The 22,597-nt window shown below is 40.5% G+C and overlaps 2 protein-coding genes and 1 long non-coding RNA gene across 4 annotated transcripts in view; 2 read left to right on the top strand and 1 right to left on the bottom strand.

The window, feature by feature from the left end:
- PTPN4 (protein tyrosine phosphatase non-receptor type 4) overlaps positions 1-2,952 on the top strand; it is an 81,328-nt gene extending 78,376 nt beyond the window's left edge. For both annotated transcript variants that reach the window (XM_082231215.1, XM_082231214.1), the window contains one exon: positions 1,186-2,952. In XM_082231215.1, coding sequence (XP_082087341.1) covers positions 1,186-1,269 — 84 coding nt within the window. In that variant the 3' untranslated portion in view covers positions 1,270-2,952. The remainder of the gene's footprint in view (positions 1-1,185) is intronic.
- Positions 2,953-3,309: 357 nt separating this feature from the next.
- On the bottom strand, positions 3,310-9,307 carry LOC309536864. The gene is made up of 2 exons (XR_014221729.1): positions 7,899-9,307; positions 3,310-7,845 (listed from the first exon to the last, which is right to left on the bottom strand). It is a non-coding gene; the product is annotated as an uncharacterized lncRNA (long non-coding RNA).
- Positions 9,308-13,152: 3,845 nt separating this feature from the next.
- Positions 13,153-22,597, top strand: part of EPB41L5 (erythrocyte membrane protein band 4.1 like 5) — a 52,759-nt gene continuing 43,314 nt past the window's right edge. Inside the window, exons 1-2 of the mRNA XM_082238328.1 lie at positions 13,153-13,296; positions 18,051-18,235. Of these exons, the coding sequence (XP_082094454.1) occupies positions 18,056-18,235 (180 nt within the window). The 5' untranslated portion in view covers positions 13,153-13,296; positions 18,051-18,055. The remainder of the gene's footprint in view (positions 13,297-18,050; positions 18,236-22,597) is intronic.

The following is a 22,597-nucleotide window of genomic DNA, read 5'->3' on the forward strand; positions in this document are numbered from 1 at the left end:
GGAAATGATTAGCAAGGTCAGAGCTGATGCTATTCATCTTATGTGCACACAGTACAGGAACACCATCTGTGGACTCCAGATGTTTCCTCCCCTCTTAATAGCACACTTCCATGCATGGAGTAGGAAAAATGTACTTGCAAGAATGTTTCTGCTTACATATATCTTTTTCTGGATCAAGGTGCACATATTTGATGCAGACCAAGCAGTTAACCATACGCGAGTTTATTTAGAGATCCTGAAATGAAGTGAAGGTTTGCTTTTAAGTTCAAGAAGGAAATTAAAACACACATAGGAAAAGTGATTTAGTGTTTTGTTATCACCATCCTAAAACTGATATCTGAATCTTTCCGTTTCCCCTGTAAATGTTCATACTTCCACATGTTATCCACAAGATGGCATTGTCCTAGGTTTCATGTTTTAAATGTGAATTTAGATTCACCCTATATATTAGAAATTACGTAGCTATTGTCTTGTGCGAACACAAATTTCTTTTTAGACCTTTGTTTCTCTAGATGCACTAAAGACTGATTATATGCTAATAAAAATCTGAAAAAGTAGCCTGTGGATATTATAGATTATAGGATGTTATAGAACCTAGAATTCGTATTTATTCTAATGATCAGAGTGAGCAACTTGAACAATATTTAAAGAATATGTCAATGGGAGAAAATCTCAAGGCTGCTACTTAAATATAAATTTCACATTCATTCCTTGTTTTTTCTTTTTAATTTGCAGCCTTTGAAATGTAAGTTTATATATTTGTATATGAAAACTTTTAAACTGTTGTATCAAACAGTGTCACTCAAGTACTGAAGACTTCCATCAGCAAAATGGAGAGGGAAGCAGATTTTAATGAATCCCCTTAGCCCCCCTAAGGTTTTCCAGAGCAGATTTAGGAGGGGTGAGAGGAGAATAAGGGAGATTTTTAACAATTGTTTGCTGATGGATGCCTTACCATCAGTTGTCCCACAGGATTGGAGTCGGAGAAAAGCAGAGAGGAAAGCTAATCCCCCCCCCCATCCTACCCCCTGAAGCCTCTCCTGCAGCATGCTGGTCACTGGATCCATCCTGTAGTATTTTCAGCACAAAATTCTTCAAGTCTTTTAAGTTTATCCTGATAGTTCATTGTTAGTTTCTCCAGCTTGTTTTTCTGTGACTTATAAATTATTGCACTGTTCTTTCTAGAGTCAATACAGATTCGTTTGTGAGGCTATTTTGAAAGTGTATGAAGAAGAACTTGTTAGACCTTTAACGACTTCGCTGCATTAATAGAAAACAAAAGATACCTTTCAGAAGAATCCATACAAGACACTGGTGTGCCATAACATTACTTGCAAGAAATGGTGTCTGAAAAAAATGAAGAAATGAAAAGGACATGGAAAAAACTTCAGCACTATTGCACTTTATGTTGAAACTGAAAATTGGTCTCTAAAACACTATGATTTTTCTGTGTTGGAAGACTCTTTCTTCATGCTTTGCTTCGAACAAACCAGACTTAAGGAACTCCATGACTTTCCAGACATCATTGTAGTGCCATACAGTCCCTTTTTGTTTGAACTGCTACAAAAAAAAAGGCTTGGAACACTTTTCACTCTTTGGTTGACACCTATGTCTTTTTAAAGCAACAACAATACACACAAAGCCATTTCTTCCAATGCTAAATTTTGCTGTGTTAAGATCCTTGCTGTTTTGTTTTGTTTTTTATTTTGGTGAAACATTAGCAATATTACTACTACTAGACACTGCCTACTGAAGCAGCACATTTTGCCCAATGTCGTTCTAAGGATCTAACCTGATTAATAGTGGAAAGCTACATTTTCGTCTAACTCGGCAGTAGCTGCATAAAGGCCCGTTTAACCAGCATCTTATTTAGGGTGGGATAGGAGGGGCATTTATTTTTGACCTGGTAGCTCTGTTTCTCAGCATGTCACAACATTGGTGTGTTTTGTAACATCTGATGACATTACCTAATGGGAATGAATGCATGTGTTTTGTCTTAACCCCTTAAGTGCCTTGAGACTTACAGTGTATGTCTTTAATGACAAGGCACTTGTATTGGCCCTAAAGGGGGAAGTATCATCATTGTAACATTTACTTTAGCAGGTTCACACTTTAAAGCATGGCCCTTGGTGCTTAGAATATGGTACTTAGAATACGATAGGGGGTCACAGAAATACCATTCCTTCTCTTTCTACAAGTACCTGCATGCTACTATGGGTAGCAAGAGCACCCCAGCCTATTAAATAAGTAATAATTGTTTACTGCTATGAATTGAAGTGGGAAATCTGACACATTCCTTTCAACTGGTAAAATATTTGCAACATCAAATGTAAAGCCAGTAGATAGTTTTAGAATTTCTTTCTTTTAGCCTTCCACTGAGAAAAAAAGCTTTGTAATTGAGTATGCTATACCTTTTTGATAGTTCTGATAACTGTTTTAAACTTCAAGGTAAGCTTTCCCCATGACCTGCTTGCCAGTTACATTTCCTGAGTCCACATTTGTGCTTTCTTGAGTCATGTTTGTGCTATACTGTGTTATGACAAGACAAAAGGGGAGGAAGGTGCATAAAATGCCATCAGCTTGTTCCCAAAACATTTATGCTTTCCATATGTTCTTTGGGATCTCTGTGTACTTTTGTGCTTTTTTATTTGTGTGCCTCTTTTTTGAGGTCATTAGCATGTATGCAGTTGGAGGCACTTAATTGATACAGAATCTGAACTCATTCTAGGGTCATGTAAAGGTTTTTGTCTCCTTTTTATTAAAGAAGAAGAAGAAGAAGAAGAAGAAGAAGATCTGAGACAGCTTCTTGCACAATATGCATTTAGGATTCAGTTGTTTCTTTATGAAAACCTACACTGCCCTGTATTAAAGAGGTTTGAATAATTACTGAATTTTTTAAAAAGCAGAATATGCAGACTATGGATGACAATATGAGGTTTGTCTTTTCTTTTTTTTAAAAAAAAACACACACATTTATTCTCCTCTATATGTACTGGAAGGAGCTGCAAATCTGCTGTATAAAATTTGTACCCAATGCCCTGAAATTGGTGGTGCAAAGTTGTAGGAGCTCTTCATCATGATACCAAATGAAAGAGAAACTTTATTTTTTTCAAAAAAACTAAATCTCATCTGCTGGCCTGTTTATTTATTTTCAAAGCAAATCCAGTAGTCTCCATTTCTGGTTTTGAAATTATTGCATTATTATCCTTTTAATATAACTTCTTGAGTCAGTGTAGAAATGAATGCTAGTGTCAATTCCTTTCACCCAAACTGTAGTTTCAGTAGGATGAGGTGTAATGGGCTTCTTAAAACACCCACCCACCCACCCCTCAGTCTCTAATTGAGCATTTGTCCAGAGTGTAGGAATACAATTTTGTCTGCTTTCACAAATTGGAATGAGTGCTTGATAAACTGCTACTTTTGACAGCTTTGAAATTGAAGCGGGATAGTGGGTTCAAATGTTCTACATCAATTGATAATTGAAGGATCCAGTGGCTTTTAATAGTTTGTTTCTGTTCAACACAAAATGAAAGGCTGAAATGCATTTTTAAACTATGTTTCAGACAGTTTCAGATTACCCAGCACAATGTGAGTAACTGCTAACGATATTGCATTGCACTCTAAACCATCCTTAGATGTTAGTGCAAGCAATGTAAAATCCTTTTTATAGAAAGCCTCCAGTAGTTCTACCAACCAGTCAGGTGGCAAATAGGAATATAAATAATGCTATATACTGCATATTCATATTCTATTTTGAACCGCTTACTTCAAAAATGGTTTAATACCTAGAGAAGGCTTTCCTGCTTTTAATTTGGAAATTGTTCTGTGCCATAGTGTTGGTTATTTGCAGGACTAATTTAAGCATGTGTAACACATTAAAGTAAATACTCAATTACTGCATCCATTCTAGTGAAACGTGTTACTATTGCCAACGTATGTTACTGTTGCCAACATATAAATGAAAACAGCATTGCCCATTTTATAAACTTATATAAGGGAAATTACTAGAGAGTTGTATATCATTGATATTTTAAATACGCTGATTTTCTTATGTGAGGTTGCCAAAGCAATTTGAATCCATGAGAAACATTTATACCACAATGTATAGTTTTGTTGGCATATATTTTTGGTACTTAGGATGTTGATCTGACATATAGGCAGAAACATTAGCTGCCTTCAGGCCTCCATCTCCCCTGATATAAGCTGATTTAGGGCTTGCTGGTTAGTGGCAATGAAGAAATATGGAAAGAGATTAGTTTGGTAGGGTAAGCAGCAGATCAACAAGCCACAGGAATTTCCCTCAGATGCACACATAGTAAAGAAAGGATTAGAAATTAAAGCATTATCATGCCATAAAAGTGGATCTTCACAACATGCATCTTCCCATAGTGGTATAAATAGCCTTTTACAAGTATTTTTATATGGCCTAAAAGTTAATACTGTTCATTGCTTTGCATTGGGTTATGAAGATCTGTATCAAGCTAAAAAGAAAAGGGAAAAAATATTTTTTGTATGTTTTTTCATTCTGTACAAAACATGAATGTATGTTTCAGGAATAATGACATATAAAATGATGGGTGTTATGGATGTTGGATTTTATGAATAATTATTTTCTTACTATTTGCTAAAAAAAGATGGGAGAGAAAAGAATCATATGTAACACTTCCTGTTGTTATCGTTGTTGTTGTTTTAATTCAGGTTGTTTTAATTGTAAATAAGAGCCATAGGGAAATGGTTTAGTGCCAATGTATGTTTCCAATGTATGTTTTTTGTGTTTTATCTTAAGGACTGAAAACTATGATTATTTAAAGTACTTTTGAAGGTTTCTAATGCAGAAATCTAGGACTCTTGAGAAACTTCTTAAAATTGCGTTTTTGCCTTTTTAGGTGTGTGGCTTTTGGGGTGGTAGAGGTATACCTTGGACAAAGTTAAATATTAAGTACCCTCAGTGTCAGTCATTCTCTGAGCAGCATGACTTTAAGTGTGCCAGCTAATCATGCCACTTAGAGCGTAGTCCCTCCAAATCATTGGAGTAGACATCCACTTCCAGTGCTGCAGTAATGTTCCTGTGTTAACATAAGAACAGGATTCCTGGTTGTCCCTTAGTGGTTTTCCTATACCCAAACATGCATCATTTGAAACCAAGATCAGCATAAGGCCACAAATTAAGTCTAAAATATAAGACATCTTCACTGATGTAATAAAACCTATCATATTAATACATTGTAATCCAGCCTATTAACATACTAGAGAAGTAATATCTTATAGGGTAGCAGTATCCCACAGCTCCCAATTTAGAAATGCTGTCCTATCACAGAAAGCACAAAATGCAAGTGCAGAGAGCTGGGGAGAGGTTTTTGATGGAAGTAGTATGGCTTGCACCTTGCCACAAGCGATGTGCGGATTTAGGTTTGTTGCATCTGTGGAAGGTTGAAAAGCAGCAGAAATGCTTCAGTTGCAGCTGTGCATGAAGGCCCAGAAGAAGGAAATGTCGTATTGTAGAATCTCAGCAGTTTTTTTCCATCTGGTGGAGCAGAACTCTATAATTTTTTGGGGAAGGGGCTGCTTGATAGGGGGCAGAATTACTAGAGTGTAACTAAGAATAGGCAGTGCGTGGTTGGCAATGGATGGTTACCCAAGCTCCTGAAAGTCTTAGGAGTTCTTGCCATATACTGTATCTTGCAGGTGCTGTTCCTCAGTCTTTGACTTGGCTGTTGGAAAGCAGTGGAGACACCTGGTACTACCTGCACTTTTAAAATTTCTGGCCTTAAACTTGCCTGTATAGTTAGATTCACAGATCACTTAGATCAGCATATGCTGTGCAAGAGAAAGTTCAGCATATTATGCAGTCTCTCCTATTTTTACATCCCAAAACGTAACAAAAATACAGACTGAATCCATGGCATTATAAATATTCATGCGCAGAGAGAGGGGGAGAGAAGCAGCCCGAGAAAGCAGCTTGGGATGTGCAGGGGAATTGCTCATTGCCCTGGTTATTAAAATAAGCCTCCGGATGTTATCCACAAGGCTCTTGGGGTGTTGAAATGAAGTTGTATGTTGACCAGAGGGTTCAATGAATTGTGTCTCCTTCCCTTTTTGCAGTGCAACCTTAAGCAGTTGATATTCTTCACTGCAGTCCTTGTTGGGCTGAGAAGCTGATTAGGGTGGGGGGGGGGGAAGCTTCAACCAAGTGAAGTGACAGAGGCCTTATATGAATACAGTGGCTTGGATCCAAAGGATTCTTGTGCAAGTGGAAAGCACTTGACCACAATTTCTGCTGATTTTCCTCCTCCTCCTACAGACCCTGTACCACATCACTTGCCATGCTAGAAGGTCCCTTGACCCTCAGGAGTATAATTTGGAGGCTTTAGTGAAGAGGAATGGTGGGAAAGCCCATATCTTTGGATGCAAGCTGATAATTAAAAATCTTGTAACTTACAATCTGGGAATCATCTTAAATTATGTGTCCTAGATTTCCTGCAGATATCCCTTGGGTCTCTTGTAGTAGCTTGTGTGTATGTATGTGTGTGCATGCATGCTCTTCCTAATTTTAATACCCAGCTGCCATGTAGAAACAAACACAAGCCTTTGTTTCCATCATTATGCAACACTAACTTTCAGTTTGCGCTATTACCACTTGCAGTGGAGGAAAGGAATTTTGGGTACAGATGTTAAATTGTAACCAACAAGTTCATTGTATAACAAAGCAGTATATTGATTTGTTAAAATTGCTGAGCCAAGTATGACATACAGGAAAATCAATATGTTCGCTTTGATTTAGTCAATGCCGCCAAATTAGAAGAAATACAAACCAAAGTTAAAATGGTTGCTTCTCAGTCTTCGGAATGGTATAGTAAAAAGATTAGGAGAAAGTCTTTGCCTATCTGGAACTTTGAATGCTTAACTTTAACAACCTATAGGCTTTCACATCAGTTGCAATCGTGAGTTTTAAAGAAAGTTTAGAAAGTATTTGCTTTCAATCATCGGAGGGCAAGTGGTGAATTTGTATTGCCTTTAAACCAGAGGTGACTAATCTGTTGCCCTCCAAGATGATGTTGGGACTCTTAACTCCCAACAGCCTTGGCCAGTGTGGCCAGTTGTCAGAAATGATGAGTGTTGTAATTCAGCAACATGCAGAGGGGAACAGGTTAGCCGCCCCTGCCTCAAACCAAATGTTCTGGCCTATGAGAGATTTGAAGACCACTATGTTAACGCTTTGGAAATGGCTCTTTGGAAACAATGTTAATACTATGGAAATGAAGAGACCTTGACGGACATTATTTGGTGGAATTACTTGATATTTAACACATTTTAAAATATTTACTTTTTGCCTAAATTTCTTGAATTTCATATAGTAGCACTTTATCTAATGCTTTACTACTGACAGAAGTTTTGGAGAAAATAAAATTTGCTACCAGGTTGGAGAGAGAGATACTTAATTCTTTCCTGTGCAGAGTTGATTGGGATTGTTCCTCATGTGAATTGTTTTATCAGTGCGCTGTGCTTCTGACCTGTTTTCATCTGTTTTAAAATGCATTCTAGTAAGCTAAACACTGTGTACACTACCACACAGCATACGGACCTTAAATATCAAGGCCTGAGTACCATTCTGTAGTTCTCGTACAGCATCCTGTTTTGTGGTATTATAGCAGTGCAATTGTTGATAAACATATTTCTGGTTTAGGTTTTAAAACCTTAAGCATCATAATAATGATACTAAAAGTAACCCCCACAATGTAGCCGCTTACAAGTTCTGATTGTTTTTTCTCGGTGGATTTCATTTAATTTAGTAGTTTACTGTGCCTAGGGTCTCCTGGGTTGGGCAGAGAGTTTTTCCATGTGCTGCTTTTTGGCTCCATCCTTGTTGCTTCCAGACTTTAAAGACCTTTGGGAGTAACCTCTGAGGAAGAATAGGGAGTTGTGGTTAGGGGGAACATCAGTGCATACTTGGAAGTACTTCTGTGTATCCAGGGAGCTCTCTGAATCCTGGCTTATATATTTATAGCTGCTTAGCATTACTAACATTTGCATAAAACTCTGGAAACCGGGGGTGGGGGTGGGTATTTAAGTTGTAAATTATAAAGAATAGATAATGCACAAAAATAGTTTTTAAAGGGAAAAAGTTGCAATTCCTTATACACAAAGGCTATAATATGGTTGGAGCAGTTAAAACAATTGACACTAAGTTCCTTTGTATTCCTCTATAGGAGTATGTCCACAAACTTCCCGGTGCAATTTGAAGGGGCTGGGCTTCAAATTTAACATGAATTTATATGGCTCTGGTCGTCATAGCAAATACTAAAAAAAAAGAAAAAAGTGATTTGTCTAGTTTCCCCACCCCCCTTTCCTGTCACAGGTGCTATAGTATATGTGTAATTGTAAACCTAATACTGTGTCTCGATCATAATCCACAATCCTTTTGGGTGCCCAAATTTATTTATTTTTGTTGCTAGTGGTAATGAATTTGCATTCTCCCCTCCCCCCCGGTGACGTTGCATTGTCCAATTCAGTTGGGTGTTGCACTGCCCAGTGAGCTGGCTTTGAGCATCTCAGTAGGTCATCTCTAATACAATTGTGCATCTTCTGTTTACTACACAAGTTTATCTGATATAGATTTGTCTTTTGAATTTATGTGTTTATTTTATTTTTAAGGGGAAAAAACACTATTTAGCTAAGAACCTCTATGCTAAGCAGCAGGAAATGTGCTCCGTTGAAAATGACATGCACTTGAATTTGGTCAACACTGGACAATGAAAAGAATTCAGCATTCATCACTGCAGCTACTGTATGCTTTAAAAGGGCCTTATGTATCTTGCCTGCATTGGGGTAAAACGAGAGTTCTTGCCATTAATAAAGTACACTAATGTTTTACATACTATACCAGCAGCTCCCCAGAAATAAGAGAAATATAACATTTAACAAATCTTGTTTTTAGTCTTAAGAGCAACTTCATTATGTGAAATATATGCTGTTATACATATTTTGTGGATATATTTAATTTTGATTGACAAATAGTTGTCTAGGTACAAACTTGAAGAAAAAAACATAGTTTACTTGTGAATCTTAATTGTTTAATTGCAAAATAAAGATGTGCTTTAGTAATTTAAAGTTTGGAGATTTTTTTATTACTGAAAGTTGCTAGTTATGCTGCAGTACTGATAATTATCAATGGGTTTTTTGATCTTGGTCTTTGGACAGATTTTTTTTGCACACAAACAGCGAGGGAATTGATGTTTCATTTGGTTGTAAACTTACAGTATATGGAAATTCAGTGATACTTAAGCATTGTTGATCCCATTGTGAACATGCTGCCCTTACTAGAGTTAATACTAGAGGTGATCTAACCTTGGGGTTATTTTGTGTCTGTGTGTGGGGGTGTGTGTGTCTGTACACTTTTTTTAGTGTACATTCATTGGTAAAAGTGGGTTTGCTGCCATGTATGGTGTAGAAGACCCTCACACATGCCACATACATGCAGCAGTTCCATACACCTACTACCTAAATCCAAAGACAATTTTCAGCAAATAGTAATGTTGCTTCTTATGCTAGCAGATACGAGCCAAAAAGGTGTGTTCAGCCTAACATTCAATTAAACCATTTGAAGGTAAGCAAGGCAGCACAGTGTGCCTTATGCTGTAGGGAAAGTCATATGCATGTCAGCATTTCTGGCACTTTCCTTTTTCTCAGTGATACAGAGCCTGAAGTCCAAACTAATCACCTGTGCCCTTTACCTGAGACTTAAAAGGCAGGTATAATTAAATTTCCCTCATTAATACATGTGGAGGTCTTTTGGGCTGCCCGAGAGGCATCGCAAAATCTTTTACATCTCTTTTACAGACACTTGCCTACCTTGGCTGTGCACCAGCCTTCCTCTGCAGTGTTAGGATTGCAGTGGAAATAAAGAAGTGACATGATAGAAGTTTATAAAATTATGCCCGGCATGGAGAAATTGGATAAAGAGAAGTTTTTCTCGTCTCCCTAACACTAGAACTAGTGGACATCTGAATGGAGCTGAATCAGTTGCATAGTTTACGCAAGTTTCTGTGGGCATCTGGCTGGGCATTGTGAGATCAAGGTCAAATCTGCACTAGTTCTACACATTGTAAACACAATGAAAGAATATTTTTAAAGTATTTGATCAACATGTAACTAAGGTGAAAGTGTCAGTCTGAAGACTTGTAGGAAGAAATGAAGGGGGGGAGATAAAACAAGAAATAATTGAAGAACTGGATGACAAAAGAGAAATACAGGGGTAAAGATAAGGTATTAAAAGGTTGATTATACCAATTTACCTGGAAGAACTGTTTGAAACAATTTCAGGACTAGATTGCACGGAACCTATTTCTATTGAGAAGGGATACAGAATTAAGATGTGGCAAAATATATATACAGTGGTACTTCGGGTTACATACGCTTCAGGTTACAGACTCCACTAACCCAGAAATAGTACCTGGGGTTAAGAACTTTGCTTCAGGATGAGAACAGAAATCGCACGGCAGTGGTGCAGCGGCAGCAGGAAGCCCCATTAGCTAAAGTGGTGCTTCAGGTTAAGAACAGTTTCAGGTATAGAACAGACCTCCGGAACGAATTAAGTACTTAACCCGAGGTAACACTGTATATAAAATAGGGTAAGAGATGTGAGATTTTTTCTTGAAATATTAAGATAAAAATAATTGGCAAATTACACATGATTCACCAAGTAAGGCAATGGAGTCTTCCATCCCCTGCTCAAATATTTCCCCCGTTATCCTGAAGAAGCAGAAACCTGTGATTTGTAGAAGGCAAATGGAACACCAAGGTAGAGAAACTGATTTGTCACATTGTTTGGCCTTGTCTAGCTGATTTTTAATTATAGTAGCCATTATGCCCTCATCACCACACATGAATAGAAACATGGCATGGGGGGAAGGGAATTTAACCCTGCTGTGGTCATCTGATATTTCTCTGTAGTTAATGCCAGTATAGTATAGTGGTTAGTGTTCAAATTCCCACTCAGCCATGAAGCTCACTGGGTGACCTCGGGCCAGTCACTGCCTCTCAGCCTAACCCACCTCACAGGGTGGTTGTGGGGATTAAATGAGAGGGAGGGACATACGCCACCTTGAGTTTGGGGATGGAAAATAAATGCAAGCAAACAAACAAACAAACACATTAAGAGTTTCCAAAGCAGAATAAACTCATTGTTAACATAGCCTTGGCTTTTCACTGTTTTCAACCTAATTCTGTCTGTGATATGCCAAACTAGTATTACTATTCCTCATTAGGATAAATGTGCATGATCAAACAGCAAAGTGGACAGCAGTAGCATGTTATACAGGAGACTCTTCTATCACTACTGATGGTCAAAGGCCTGGAAACGATGCCTTATGAGGAACGGCTAAGGGAGCTGGGCATGTTTAGCCTGGAGAAGAGGAGGTTAAGGGGTGATATGATAGTGTTGTAAATAAAAATATGCCCTTTTCCCTTATGGGGTATCCAAGAGCCCATATAGAGTCCTTACATAGGTTCCCTATTGGTCGGAGAAAATAACAGAGGTCAACCAGAGTACATTGAGAAGCAAAGCAGCTAGTAAGCTGGATCTTTATTGATCTGTTGCAACAGGGTGCTCCCCTCACACGCAGGAGAGGAAGAGGACCCCCCAAAATTGCTGTGCAAGGGCTTATAAAGACTTTTGAAATTCCCATCCTCTAGATCAAGACCACCCCCAGAAACATTATGCATACATCACAGAAGGGGTGTAACCTAAGACCACCCCTCAGATAAGGCAGTCTAAAACAGAACATTTGCATGTTGTTTTCTCCTGTCACTTTGTTTATTTCCTGTCTGGCAGGTTACTTGATTGGATTTCTTGGGGAGCCTTGGCAGTCTTTTGTAATGATAAGGCTCACACCCTTATTCAAACACAGATTAATACAGGAAGGTTGTTTTCTGCTGCTCCAGAGAAGCGGACACGGAGCAATGGATCTAAACTACAAGAAAGAAGATTCCACCTAAACAGTAAGACCTTCTTTGGAGGTCTTTAAGCAGAGGCTTGACAACCATATCTCAGGAGTGCTCTGATGGTGTTTCCTGCTTGGCAGGGGGTTGGACTCGATGGCCCTTGTGGTCTCTTCCAACTCTATGATTCTATGATTCTAAATAGGCATAGGATTGTGCTGTAAATATTTTTTGATCATATATGCTGGGGAAAGGAACTTCTGGGCTAAGGGAATGTTGCTTCCTCAACCTATTTCTAAGTGATTTAGGGACCCTCGGGAGCAGAAGGAGGGCACGGGACGGGCCTTAAGCAAATGGAAGCAGCGGAAAGAGCCCTCTGCCAGCTATGAGGTCAGGCTTCTGGCAAAAGGGATCTGTCCCCCCTCCTCCCAGTTCTTCACCCGCAGCGGCTGCTGGACGAGGGGCGGGAAGAGGAAGGATGGCCCTGCCTACCTCCCACCAGGATGCACCGTCACGGATTATCCGCCAGGGAAGTCAGCCTTCTATACATGCAATATACTGTCTGCGTCTTTACCTGCTTTTTTTTGCACGATGTATTCGAGATGCACGGAGTTGGGCCGCGTTTCCCACTTGTTCGTGTTATCCTGGGCGCACTGCTTAGCATTTTAATATAAATCGTTGGCTGCGAGAGCTGACTAGGACAGTGTTGCTTCTTCCTGCTGATTTAAAGTAGAATATATCAGCGATCGGGTCTTGCCAGGGAATATTTAACCCCGGACTTTCTCAACTCGCCTCCCCAGTTGATTGATTGAATTTATATACCGCCTTATATACAGAGGTCTCAGGGCGGTTCACAGAACACGGGTTTAGCACCCCTATACTTGGGAATATTATAATATAAGCAAGGGAGGCGCTGTTTCCTTATGGGTAAAATATCGGGACCTGTTCGGAGCCGGCAGAGTGTCTTAAACAAATGCATTTGGATTTTTAAAAATGTGACGGGGGGGGGCGGGTTCGTGTGATGCAGCCAGGCTGCCTCGTGCTTTCTGGAAACGAGAGGTGGCTGTTGACCTGCTTGTTTTGTTGCTGCCTTTCCCTCCGCGCGCTCTCTCTCTCTCTCTCTCTGGCGGCGGGAGCTGGGAGAGGAGGAGGCCCGAGCAAGGGAGGGGAGGGGAAAAAAAAGAAACACAGGGCGAGGTGGAGGAGGAGGAGGAGGAAAGAGGCGGCTCCTTGGCCTTACTCAGCGGCCATTTGCCTCCGCCCCTCGTCGCTTAGCCGGGAGTCCTTCCCTTCGGAGGCGACGCGCCGGTCGGGAAAAAGCGCAGCTGGGCGAGGAGAAGAAGAAGAAGAGGGAGGCTGGTAGGTGGCTTTGGGCGTCTGGGTCTCGCGGAGGCTGTCGACTGTTTCCTGGAGGGGAAAGGCGGGAAAATAATGTCCGGGTTGGAGGGGGGCAAATGTGCGCTGAGAAGGTGCGTCTCTCTCTCTCTCTCTCTCCTCCCTGTTGCGTCTCGCCTGTTGCTTGCCTGGCGCTTTCCGAAATATCTATTTAAAAGCAACATCCAGCCCTCTCTCTCTTTCTCTCAGGGTCTCCTTGCCCCAAAGCGACGCCTCGTACTTCCCAGGCGTTCCCGTGGCTCCCGCCCCATAAGTAGCTATGCCTTTCCGAGTGTGGGGCGACGACGTGCTGACGCTGCCATGCCTTTTCCCAGCCCCTCCGTCCTCACCTTTTCCCTCCCTCCCGCCCATCCGCCTCCCCCGACCAGTTGCAAGTTTCTGCGACCTAATTATCACAGCCATAGGAAGCGACGACAAAGGGGGGGGGGATGGCGGGCGTCAAATCCCGACAAAGGTGGGATTAAGGATGGGTTGAAATGGGAGGCGGGGGCAGAAATCTGTCAGGAAGGGTTAAAAAGTGACCTTTTTCCATGGACTGGCTTCCTGTTTACCTTTCCCTGTGTCTTAATTCCCCTATAATCAAGCGCTGTGTTTTCATCGGCTGCGTGTTTAGGTATCTCATCTGTGTTTTGACGGTGCCCTCAAGCTTCCTACCTTTGTTTCCTTCATGTTGTTTGGGAGTGATACTTTAGTTTACTTTTTTAGCCTGACAACGCTAAAATCCTTAATATAAGGGGGGTGTTAATGCCTGTGCATTCCCCTCATCCACCCAATTTCCATTAGTGCATAGCAACCATACTCATTTGCTTTATATTCCCCATCTTTTAACTGTGGAGGGGAATAATGGAAGATGTTTCATCACCTTAGTGTCTAAACAAAGAGGTGCCATTAGTTCAATCCCAGCACTGTGAGACCTGAAAGCATTTATTTCCTTGAATGGACGTGGATGTAGTTAGTTATGATGGAAAGGTACTTTGTACCTTCTTGGGCATTATTTTCTTCACATGGTCCCATATCTATTTCCTTTCTGGTGTCAGGATGCTATGACCACATTCTGAATGTGTGGTCCTCCCCACTATAGTCAGCACGTCATAAACAAAATTTGGCTTGCTGGTGAAATAAACCACAATCCCTGGTTTGGGCATAGCAACAAGCCAAACTTCATGGCTGCTTGTTCGTGCAAGGAAAAGAGTGTAGTGAAGCAGCTGTGATCATGCAGTGAGTTCTTGTTCACAGTAAGCCATTAACCACGTAGTGTGCAACACTTGCCACCTCCTACCCCACCCTGCTTCTCATGTATATTCATTTCCTTTGTCATAGCCAAAGGAATTTCCACTTACATAAAACTAGGATCCTCAAAATATGAAATGAGCCCCTATGTGGAGCTGAACAGGTTTTTTTGTGGGGTGTGGAGTTCATCATGACTCAGTTCTTACTGATTACTTGAATGTGCGAGGAGGTAAAGCATAGAACACTTCTTCCCAGTTTCCAGTCATAATATAGACAGCTCTGAGGCAACCCCCTTTGTTTTATTGACAAATGATGCAGAGGCAATACTGCCACCCCCCTTTAAAATGCTCAGTTTTTGCAAATAATTTTTAAAAATCCCTCTTCTTGAAACCTGGTTCAGAGTGATCTTTTCCCCTTTTCTAGAGAGCAGCCCTGTGCCTGAAACAAAAATACACTCTGAACCCTTCTTGTCTGGTTATAGTTAATGTTTGGAGAGACTAACCATAGTCTCGAGCTATATATTGAGCCTCTTCCCTAAACTGTATTGTTTGTTATTCTTACCTCTACCTCTTGACCTGTCCTGCTATTATCTGTTGGGTATTGGGGAAGTGGTCCTTTTTCCAGTACTACTTTAGCATCCTATACATATCATAGATATGCTGTCCATGGTTATGCCACAATAGTAAAAATATTGTGTGTTATTCAACCAAGTTTTGCTCAGAGTAGACCTGTTGAAATTAATGGACCTAATTTAGTAATGTTCATTAATTTCAGTTGGTCTAACTCTGTGTGAAACTTAGTTGAATACCACTCATTGCTGTTATGTGGGTTTCCTCTTTTACTTTAGACATCATGAAACATCTTGTCAGGAGAGGAAATTTAAGCTTGAACAGTTCAAATAGTTGCAGTGCAAGCTGTTCTCTGTTTTGAATATTTGTTGAGGGCTTGTTCAGAAACAATAACATACTGTATGCTTGCCAGTTCTGATATTTGCAGGCTTCACAAAACAAAACTGATTTGTTGGTTGCCTAACCTTGAAATAAATTGGCAGTGTTGTTCAGTTTCTTTAAAAAACCAACCAACCACAGAAGAGGTTTTAGTTTTTATTATAAATCACCTTGGAACTTTCTCAGTGGAAAGTGATGTACAATTCTAAATCTTGGGGAGTGTTGAGGTTATTGTGCTTGAGGTTAGGGGGGGTACATTTTTAAAAAAAAAAATTAATAAAATAGGGAGATACAGTGGTACCTTGGGTTACATACGCTTCAGGTTACATACGCTTCAGGTTACAGACTCCGCTAACCCAGAAGTAGTGCTTCAGGTTAAGAACTTTGCTTCAGGATGAGAACAGAAATCATGCTCCGGCAGCGTGACAGCAGCAGGAGGCTCCATTAGCTAAAGTGGTGGTTCAGGTTAAGTACGGACCTCCGGGACAAATTAAGTACTTAACCCGAGGTGCCACTGTATGAGGTGGCTTTGCAGTATGATGTTGCACTGACTGGCAGACGCCAGACCTAATTCCAAATTTTGTTCAGTTCTCATTATTGGCCTTTAAGAGCCCCTCTGAAGTTCCATATCAGTCAGACATGTGTTTTTATTTAATAAACACACCAGTTGCACAACTGGTTACTACAATGACTATGTCATTTCAGCTTTAGCTTGTTCACATGTTGAACAAAATTCCTTGCATATGTTTTACTGGTTTTCTGAGCTGCTCTTTCATCAGCTTTACATATCACATAAGAGATCATACTGTAGGATATGTGCATCTACCTCGAGGTGAAAAGATGCTCTCGGCAGGTGTGAGTTCCACATCATCTTCAGTCTATGTGTTTATGGAAAGGGGTACAAGGTGGCTCAGCAAACAGGTGTGGCAATGAAAGTGGGTCAGGCATTCTAGTATCTGGTAGTGAGTACTTGTCAGCCTCAGGTTGTATGATGTGGAAGGTTGCACAATGAAGGGCTTTGAACAATGAAACGCCTTAGAATAAATATATGTTCTTGTTCTCCAAACCTTCCACTAGCTATCCTATACGGGAGGGGACAGTAGTTCAGTGATACAGCAGGTAGCAAGCATACATGCCAGCTTCAGTTCAGCTTCAGAAGCTTGAATGAAAGAACTTAGCTAGAAAAGATCTCTGTCTGAGACCTCTCAAAGCTTTGCAAGTCAAAGTAGACAATATAGAAGCAGGTGAACCAGTTTCAGTATGAGACCGCTCTGTATATGTATAAGAATTCAGAGATGCTATTTTCTAAGCCAGAGTTATTTAAAAGCCAAGGAACAAACCCAGAATTAAAGGAGATAAATGCTTCTTCTCTTTGGGCAGAATTAACATTCTGAATAGAAGTAGATATTATTGGATTATATTGATATTACTAGGGGCTTATGCCATAGTCAATAAATCTGGAGTAGTTTAAAATTTTAATCTTCCAGTTGTGCTAATTTAACCTTTTAAGAATTCCAGCCTCTCACGGTGATAGCATGTGGCAGGCAAGCCCAGACAGACAGAAGGTGGAAGGCGTATGTGCCAGTTTATCCTTTTTGGCTCATAGTGGAGACTGAAACTTCTGTCAAGGGTCCAGATTGTTTGGATTCAGCTATGAGTCATGCAAGGTGCAAACTTTTGAGTGCCCTTAATGTGTACTGTATGTGGGTGGGCTAGCTTCCCTTGTCCTTCCTCGAAACCTTCCTGTAATCTTTATGCAGACAAAATCTGCTTTGTACCAAGCAGAACCTAACATGTGTGAGCATGCTCTTTGTTCTTGAAACAGAAAAGTGAATGTGGAGGCTGATTTTGAAGCCTCTAGGCCCGTTGTGTCCAGTAAGCTGTGAATTCCAAAGTATTCAAGAACAAATGTTGAACTATTTAAACAACTATGTACCATGCTACCGAGAGGTATATTTGTCTTCTCACTGTGTAGGGTGTAGCTCTATCTTACTTGTCAAAAAGTTGTATTCTAAAACATGTATTTAAAGCGGAGCCTCCTTAAGTAGCCCTTAAAATGATTTCCTAGTGCCATAAAAGTATGAGAGACACTGTGATCTACCTACATTCTTTCTCTCCCTCTCTGCCTTATGGGATTCTGTTGTAAATCTGAACTTCCTTCTTCTTTGTCCCTAGTCCTATTACTAATGTTTTGCAGTCATTAATTGCATGGGTGCTGCAGCCTCAGAAGGATCTGAGCATGCTTTTGACTCAAGCACCTGGAAGTTGACAGCTGAGCTCTTGAGATGTCTTATTTCCAGGTGGTGTCTGAAAGCAGCACTTCTAATTGCTGTAGGGCTGCTAAGTTCTCTTGGCAGGGGAACTGACCCTTTCAGGAGCATTACAAATATCTGCTTTTGTGCTTCTTTTCTATAGTGCATAATTACTTAGAAATTTAGTGAGATGTGAATATTTACCTGCCTTGATTTTGAAATAGTTCATTTGAAAGCCGTTAGACTTTTTCCTTTTGAAACATTCACAACTTTTTATTGGCCTGTTTAGTAACGATGCTGAGTTTCTTTCGACGAACGCTTGGGCGCAGGTCTATGCGCAAACATGCTGAGAAGGAACGGCTAAGAGAGGCCCAGCGAGCTGCAACTCACATCCCTGCTGCTGGAGATGAGAAATCCATAATTACATGCCGTGTCTCTTTGCTGGATGGAACTGATGTCAGTGTGGACTTGCCGGTATGATAATGACATTACTTTTTCAACATGGTTGACTCATGTTTGAGAGAATGATTGTGTTCTTCTTTATCTCAGAGTTGAATTGGATCATTTTGCTCATGTCATGGTTTTCAGCCATAGTAGCCACAGTGAGCTGTGTATCACTGTCCTCAAGGTTGGATTACTGTAATGTGCTGAACGTGGGGATGCCCTTGAGCAGCACTTAGTGCAAAATGTGACAGCTAGGCTGCTGTATGGTGCAGCCTGCTGGAAAGATATTAATAGTAGTTTGGGACTGCCAGTTTGCTAAATTCGAAGTGCTTATACAGTGATACCTCGGGTTACATATACTTCAGGTTACAGATGCTTCAGGTTACAGACTTGTTAACCCAGAAATAGTACCTCGGGTTAAGAACTTTGCTTCAAGATGAGAACAGAAATCGTGCTCCGGCGGCGAGGCAGCAGTGGGAGGCCCCATTAGCTAAAGTGGTGCTTCAGGTTAAGAACAGTTTCAGGTTAAGAACGGACCTCCAGAACGAATTAAGTACTTAACTCGATGTACCACCGTAATTGTAACAGGATATACATTTTATGTAGTTAATGTGCAACACACTAGCAGATTGAAATTTACACCTTTCAATTTGTGCTCAATTTCTCTCTTAATCCAAAGCCTGGACATTCCACTCTATGAACTTTGATTTCCAGCCTAACTGAAATTAACAAGGAAAATATGGCATAGCTCCATTCAAGGGACACAGTTAATTTCATAATTTCACTGTTTACTATGTACAAAGGACATCAGTTTAAAAGCACTTTCACAAACGTAAGAGATTGAAGTGCAGGGACCAGCCTTTAAATTTCTGGTTTTTATTATTTTAATGTTTTCCATGTTCTACTCTGGAAACATTTGAGTTGAAGGGTTAATACACACACAAAGATATATCCATGTGTAATATCCAGATAGATAGAGAGATAGAGAGAGAGAGAGAGAGAGAGATATCCTTGTCTATTTTTATTGGTTCCTTGGTCTGATTTTAGAAACTACAGTGATGTGAACCATGAAGTCATATCAACACTGTACTGGTATATGGAAAAGGGGAGGATAAGTCGATAGTTACATAACCCTATATTTGTCATTCTTGGCAGCAAGATTTGGAACTGGAACATCTGGCAGGAAGCTGAGCTGACCTAGCAATATTGCACTGGAGAAGCATAGTATTTGCTCTAGGAAATATTTGCTTAAGCCAACACATAAGAGAGTGGGCTGCCCACTTAAGAGGCAGCTTTCTGATCACTGTTCACTAGTGAATATTACTGATCAAGCTACATACACCAGCTTAATATACCGTATTTTTCGCTCTATAAGACGCACCAGACCATAAGGCGCATCTAGTTTTTGGAAGAGGAAAACAAGAAGAAAAAAATTCTGAATCCCCAAAGCCAGGACAGCAAGTGGGATCGCTGCGCAGCAATCCCGCTTGCTGTCCTGGCTTATGGGATAGCCGCGGGCAGCCTCTCCCGGGCAGGGGATGAAGGCTCCCCTTGCCCGGGAGAGGCTGCGCGCGGCTATCCCATAAGCCAGGACAGCCAGTTGCGCGCGGCTAAGGTTCCCCCAAGAGCCGCGCTCCCTTTAAAGAGTCAGCGGAGTGTGAAACGTATGTAACCTGAAGCATATGTAACCCGAGGTACCACTGTATATAAGTACAATTCTTTCTTTCTCTCTCTCTGAAGAAAAGTGTATAGATTGTGCATTACCATTTGCCTGTATTGTAAGCTACAGTGGTACCTCGGGTTACAGGCGCTTCAGGTTACAGACTCCGCTAACCCAGAAATAGTACCTCGGGTTAAGAGCTTTGCTTCAGGATGAGAACAGAAATTGTGCTCTGGCGGCGTGGTGGCAGCAGGAGGCCCTGTTAGCTAAAGTGGTGCTTCAGGTTAAGAACAGTTTCAGGTTAAGAACAGACCTCCAGAACGAATTAAGTTCTTAACCCGAAGTACCACTGTATAGAGCAGGCACGTCCAACTCCCAAGAGAATGCAATCTACTCCCAGTACAAAAAAAGCTGGCAGTGATCTACCCATTGTCATTGCTAATAGTTGTTAAGCTTTTTTGGAGGGGGACAAGCCAAAGTTGTTGAGCTTTTTGGAGGGCAGCGCTACAGACAACATTGCTTCCACTTTTAGCGTCCTTTTACATGTACGGCGGCTAAGCAGATAGCTAGCACCTGGGGCAGGAGGCGAAGTCATTACTAGCCCGCGATCTACCACTAACGTGAGGCTATTGATTGTGATCGACCTGTTGGACATGCCTGCTATAGATCAACCAAAGAGGGCTGCTTTGTATTAGTTGTGACTACCTACTTTTTTCAGAAACCGCAGGAGTTGTTAGCAGTGATGTGGTGTGGAAATTTTTCCACTGCTTTGCTGTTCCATTGAAAATGTTCTGTTTATTATTATTTCACTGGTAACAATTATGTGTGTTGTTTTGTCTCACATTGTGGAATGTATAGTTACCATTTTGCCAGACAAAGGCTTGTGTGGTGGGGTTATATTGCAAAACTCATAGGATTGCTATATTTAAAAGTTGAGGCACAATACACACAAAAGATCACTTGCATAAAATCTTACTGTGGTGAATGCAGAGATTGTGAATTATTCCTTTCTTTTTTCAGTAAATGCAGCCCTGTTCTCCATGTCAATTACTTTAAACTTTCTGGCCACAAACAGATTTCACTTTGCAGTATTTTTGTTGGTTTCTTTTTCTTTCTTTCTTTCTTTCTTTTTGCTATTTAACCTCTCTGGGTGGCTGGGCATGGGAAAGAGCAGGCCAGAGATCAAGGCGACCCTGGGTGGAAAATTCTAGTAGCTGCATTGTGGATGGATGCTTAGGGACATTCTTTCTTTCCTAAAACTTGTTAACATCAGTACCATTTTTTTCTGCACCCAGCTAGACGTTTTGAAGCATCTAGGAGCAATTTCACAATGCAATAAAACAAATTTTTAAATGCATCTATAAAAACAATTTCAAATCCAATACAGATACTGACGAAGATAAAACTCTTCTCTCAGAGGGCTTGTTGAAAGTGGAAGATCTTAACAAACACCAAACAGGCAGTAGAAGTAGTGCCTGATATGGCCTGATAAGATGGTACCTGCAGGAGGCCCTGCCCTGCAGAGCACAATGGATGATTGGATATATAAGGGAAGGAGGTGATATTTTTGTCCTGGTCCTCAGCTGTATAGGGCTTTGTTCATCAGTACCAGCACCTTGTAACTAGCCCAGTAGTTAATTGGCAGCCAGAGCTGCAGCACCCGTGTACTTTTGGAATAGGGTTCTTAGCCTTCCTGAAAGAAGCTATTTGACTTTTGGGCTTTCATGAGTGCAATGTAAAGTTTGCTGTCAAACCTAGCGTCTCAAGAATTGAGACACTAAGAACATTGTCAGAGCACTGAGAAACATAAATATTTTTGGTGACATTTTTAGATTTCCTCTTCAATTCCGTTTCAAATGAAGTGATTCTAAATGAAGTTATTGAGTGTTTGTGAGGTTATGTTGAACAATTTGTGTGGCACTGCAAATCATTTTGTTCGGTTTTTTTGCCTAAGCATATTCACATTATTTGTGACTGTAGAGGCCAGAAATGAAATCTGCAATTCTGTGAAGTTCATAGGTTGAAGAAAGGGCCTCTGGACCTCCAGAATTACAGGCTGCATATTGTTCCAATGAGTTCTTAAATGTTTAATGTGTTTATTTTTTCAGTAACTTTGGATTCAGTAATGAATATTAAAAGAAGTTGGGGCAGTGGGAGATTATAGATGAGGTAAAACAGTTGGGAAATAACAGTTATCATGCAGTTCATAAGGGTGCTGAGTTTCAGGACTAGATAAGTAACTTCTGGTTCATTAAGGTCAGCGATCTAGAGATAGTGATTGCTGAGATTGAGTCTAGGGGAGAAGAAAGATGCTCATGTAGTCCTGAACCTGGCTGTCACAGTGCTGGTAAGGAGATACTTTCCCCTCTACTATACTTTTGGGGAGAGTAGGGGTGGGGAAGTTGAGTTTACAGGATCCATATATTCATGGTACGCATCTCTGAACCCTAATTCCATCTCTGGATAGTTTTAAGCTGTTAATTTTTCTGCTGAACTGGGCAGGGAGTTATTAATCAGAATTGGAAGAAGCACCCCCCTTCTCCACTGATATGATTTAATTTTAATTGTGATTTTGATATAGTTATATTAATTTTTGTGGTTTTAATATATCTGTAAACTGGGGTCTACACATGAAGGATGGCATAGAAATTAATCAGATAAATCTTGTGCTTCCTGGAGGGCAAGAAGCATGCTCAGTCTTCTTCAGGCTATTTTTGTGTATATGTGTGAGA

Source organism: Podarcis vaucheri (genome assembly GCF_965113315.1).
Source record: "Podarcis vaucheri genome assembly, chromosome: 1".
Lineage (NCBI taxonomy): Eukaryota > Metazoa > Chordata > Lepidosauria > Squamata > Lacertidae > Podarcis > Podarcis vaucheri.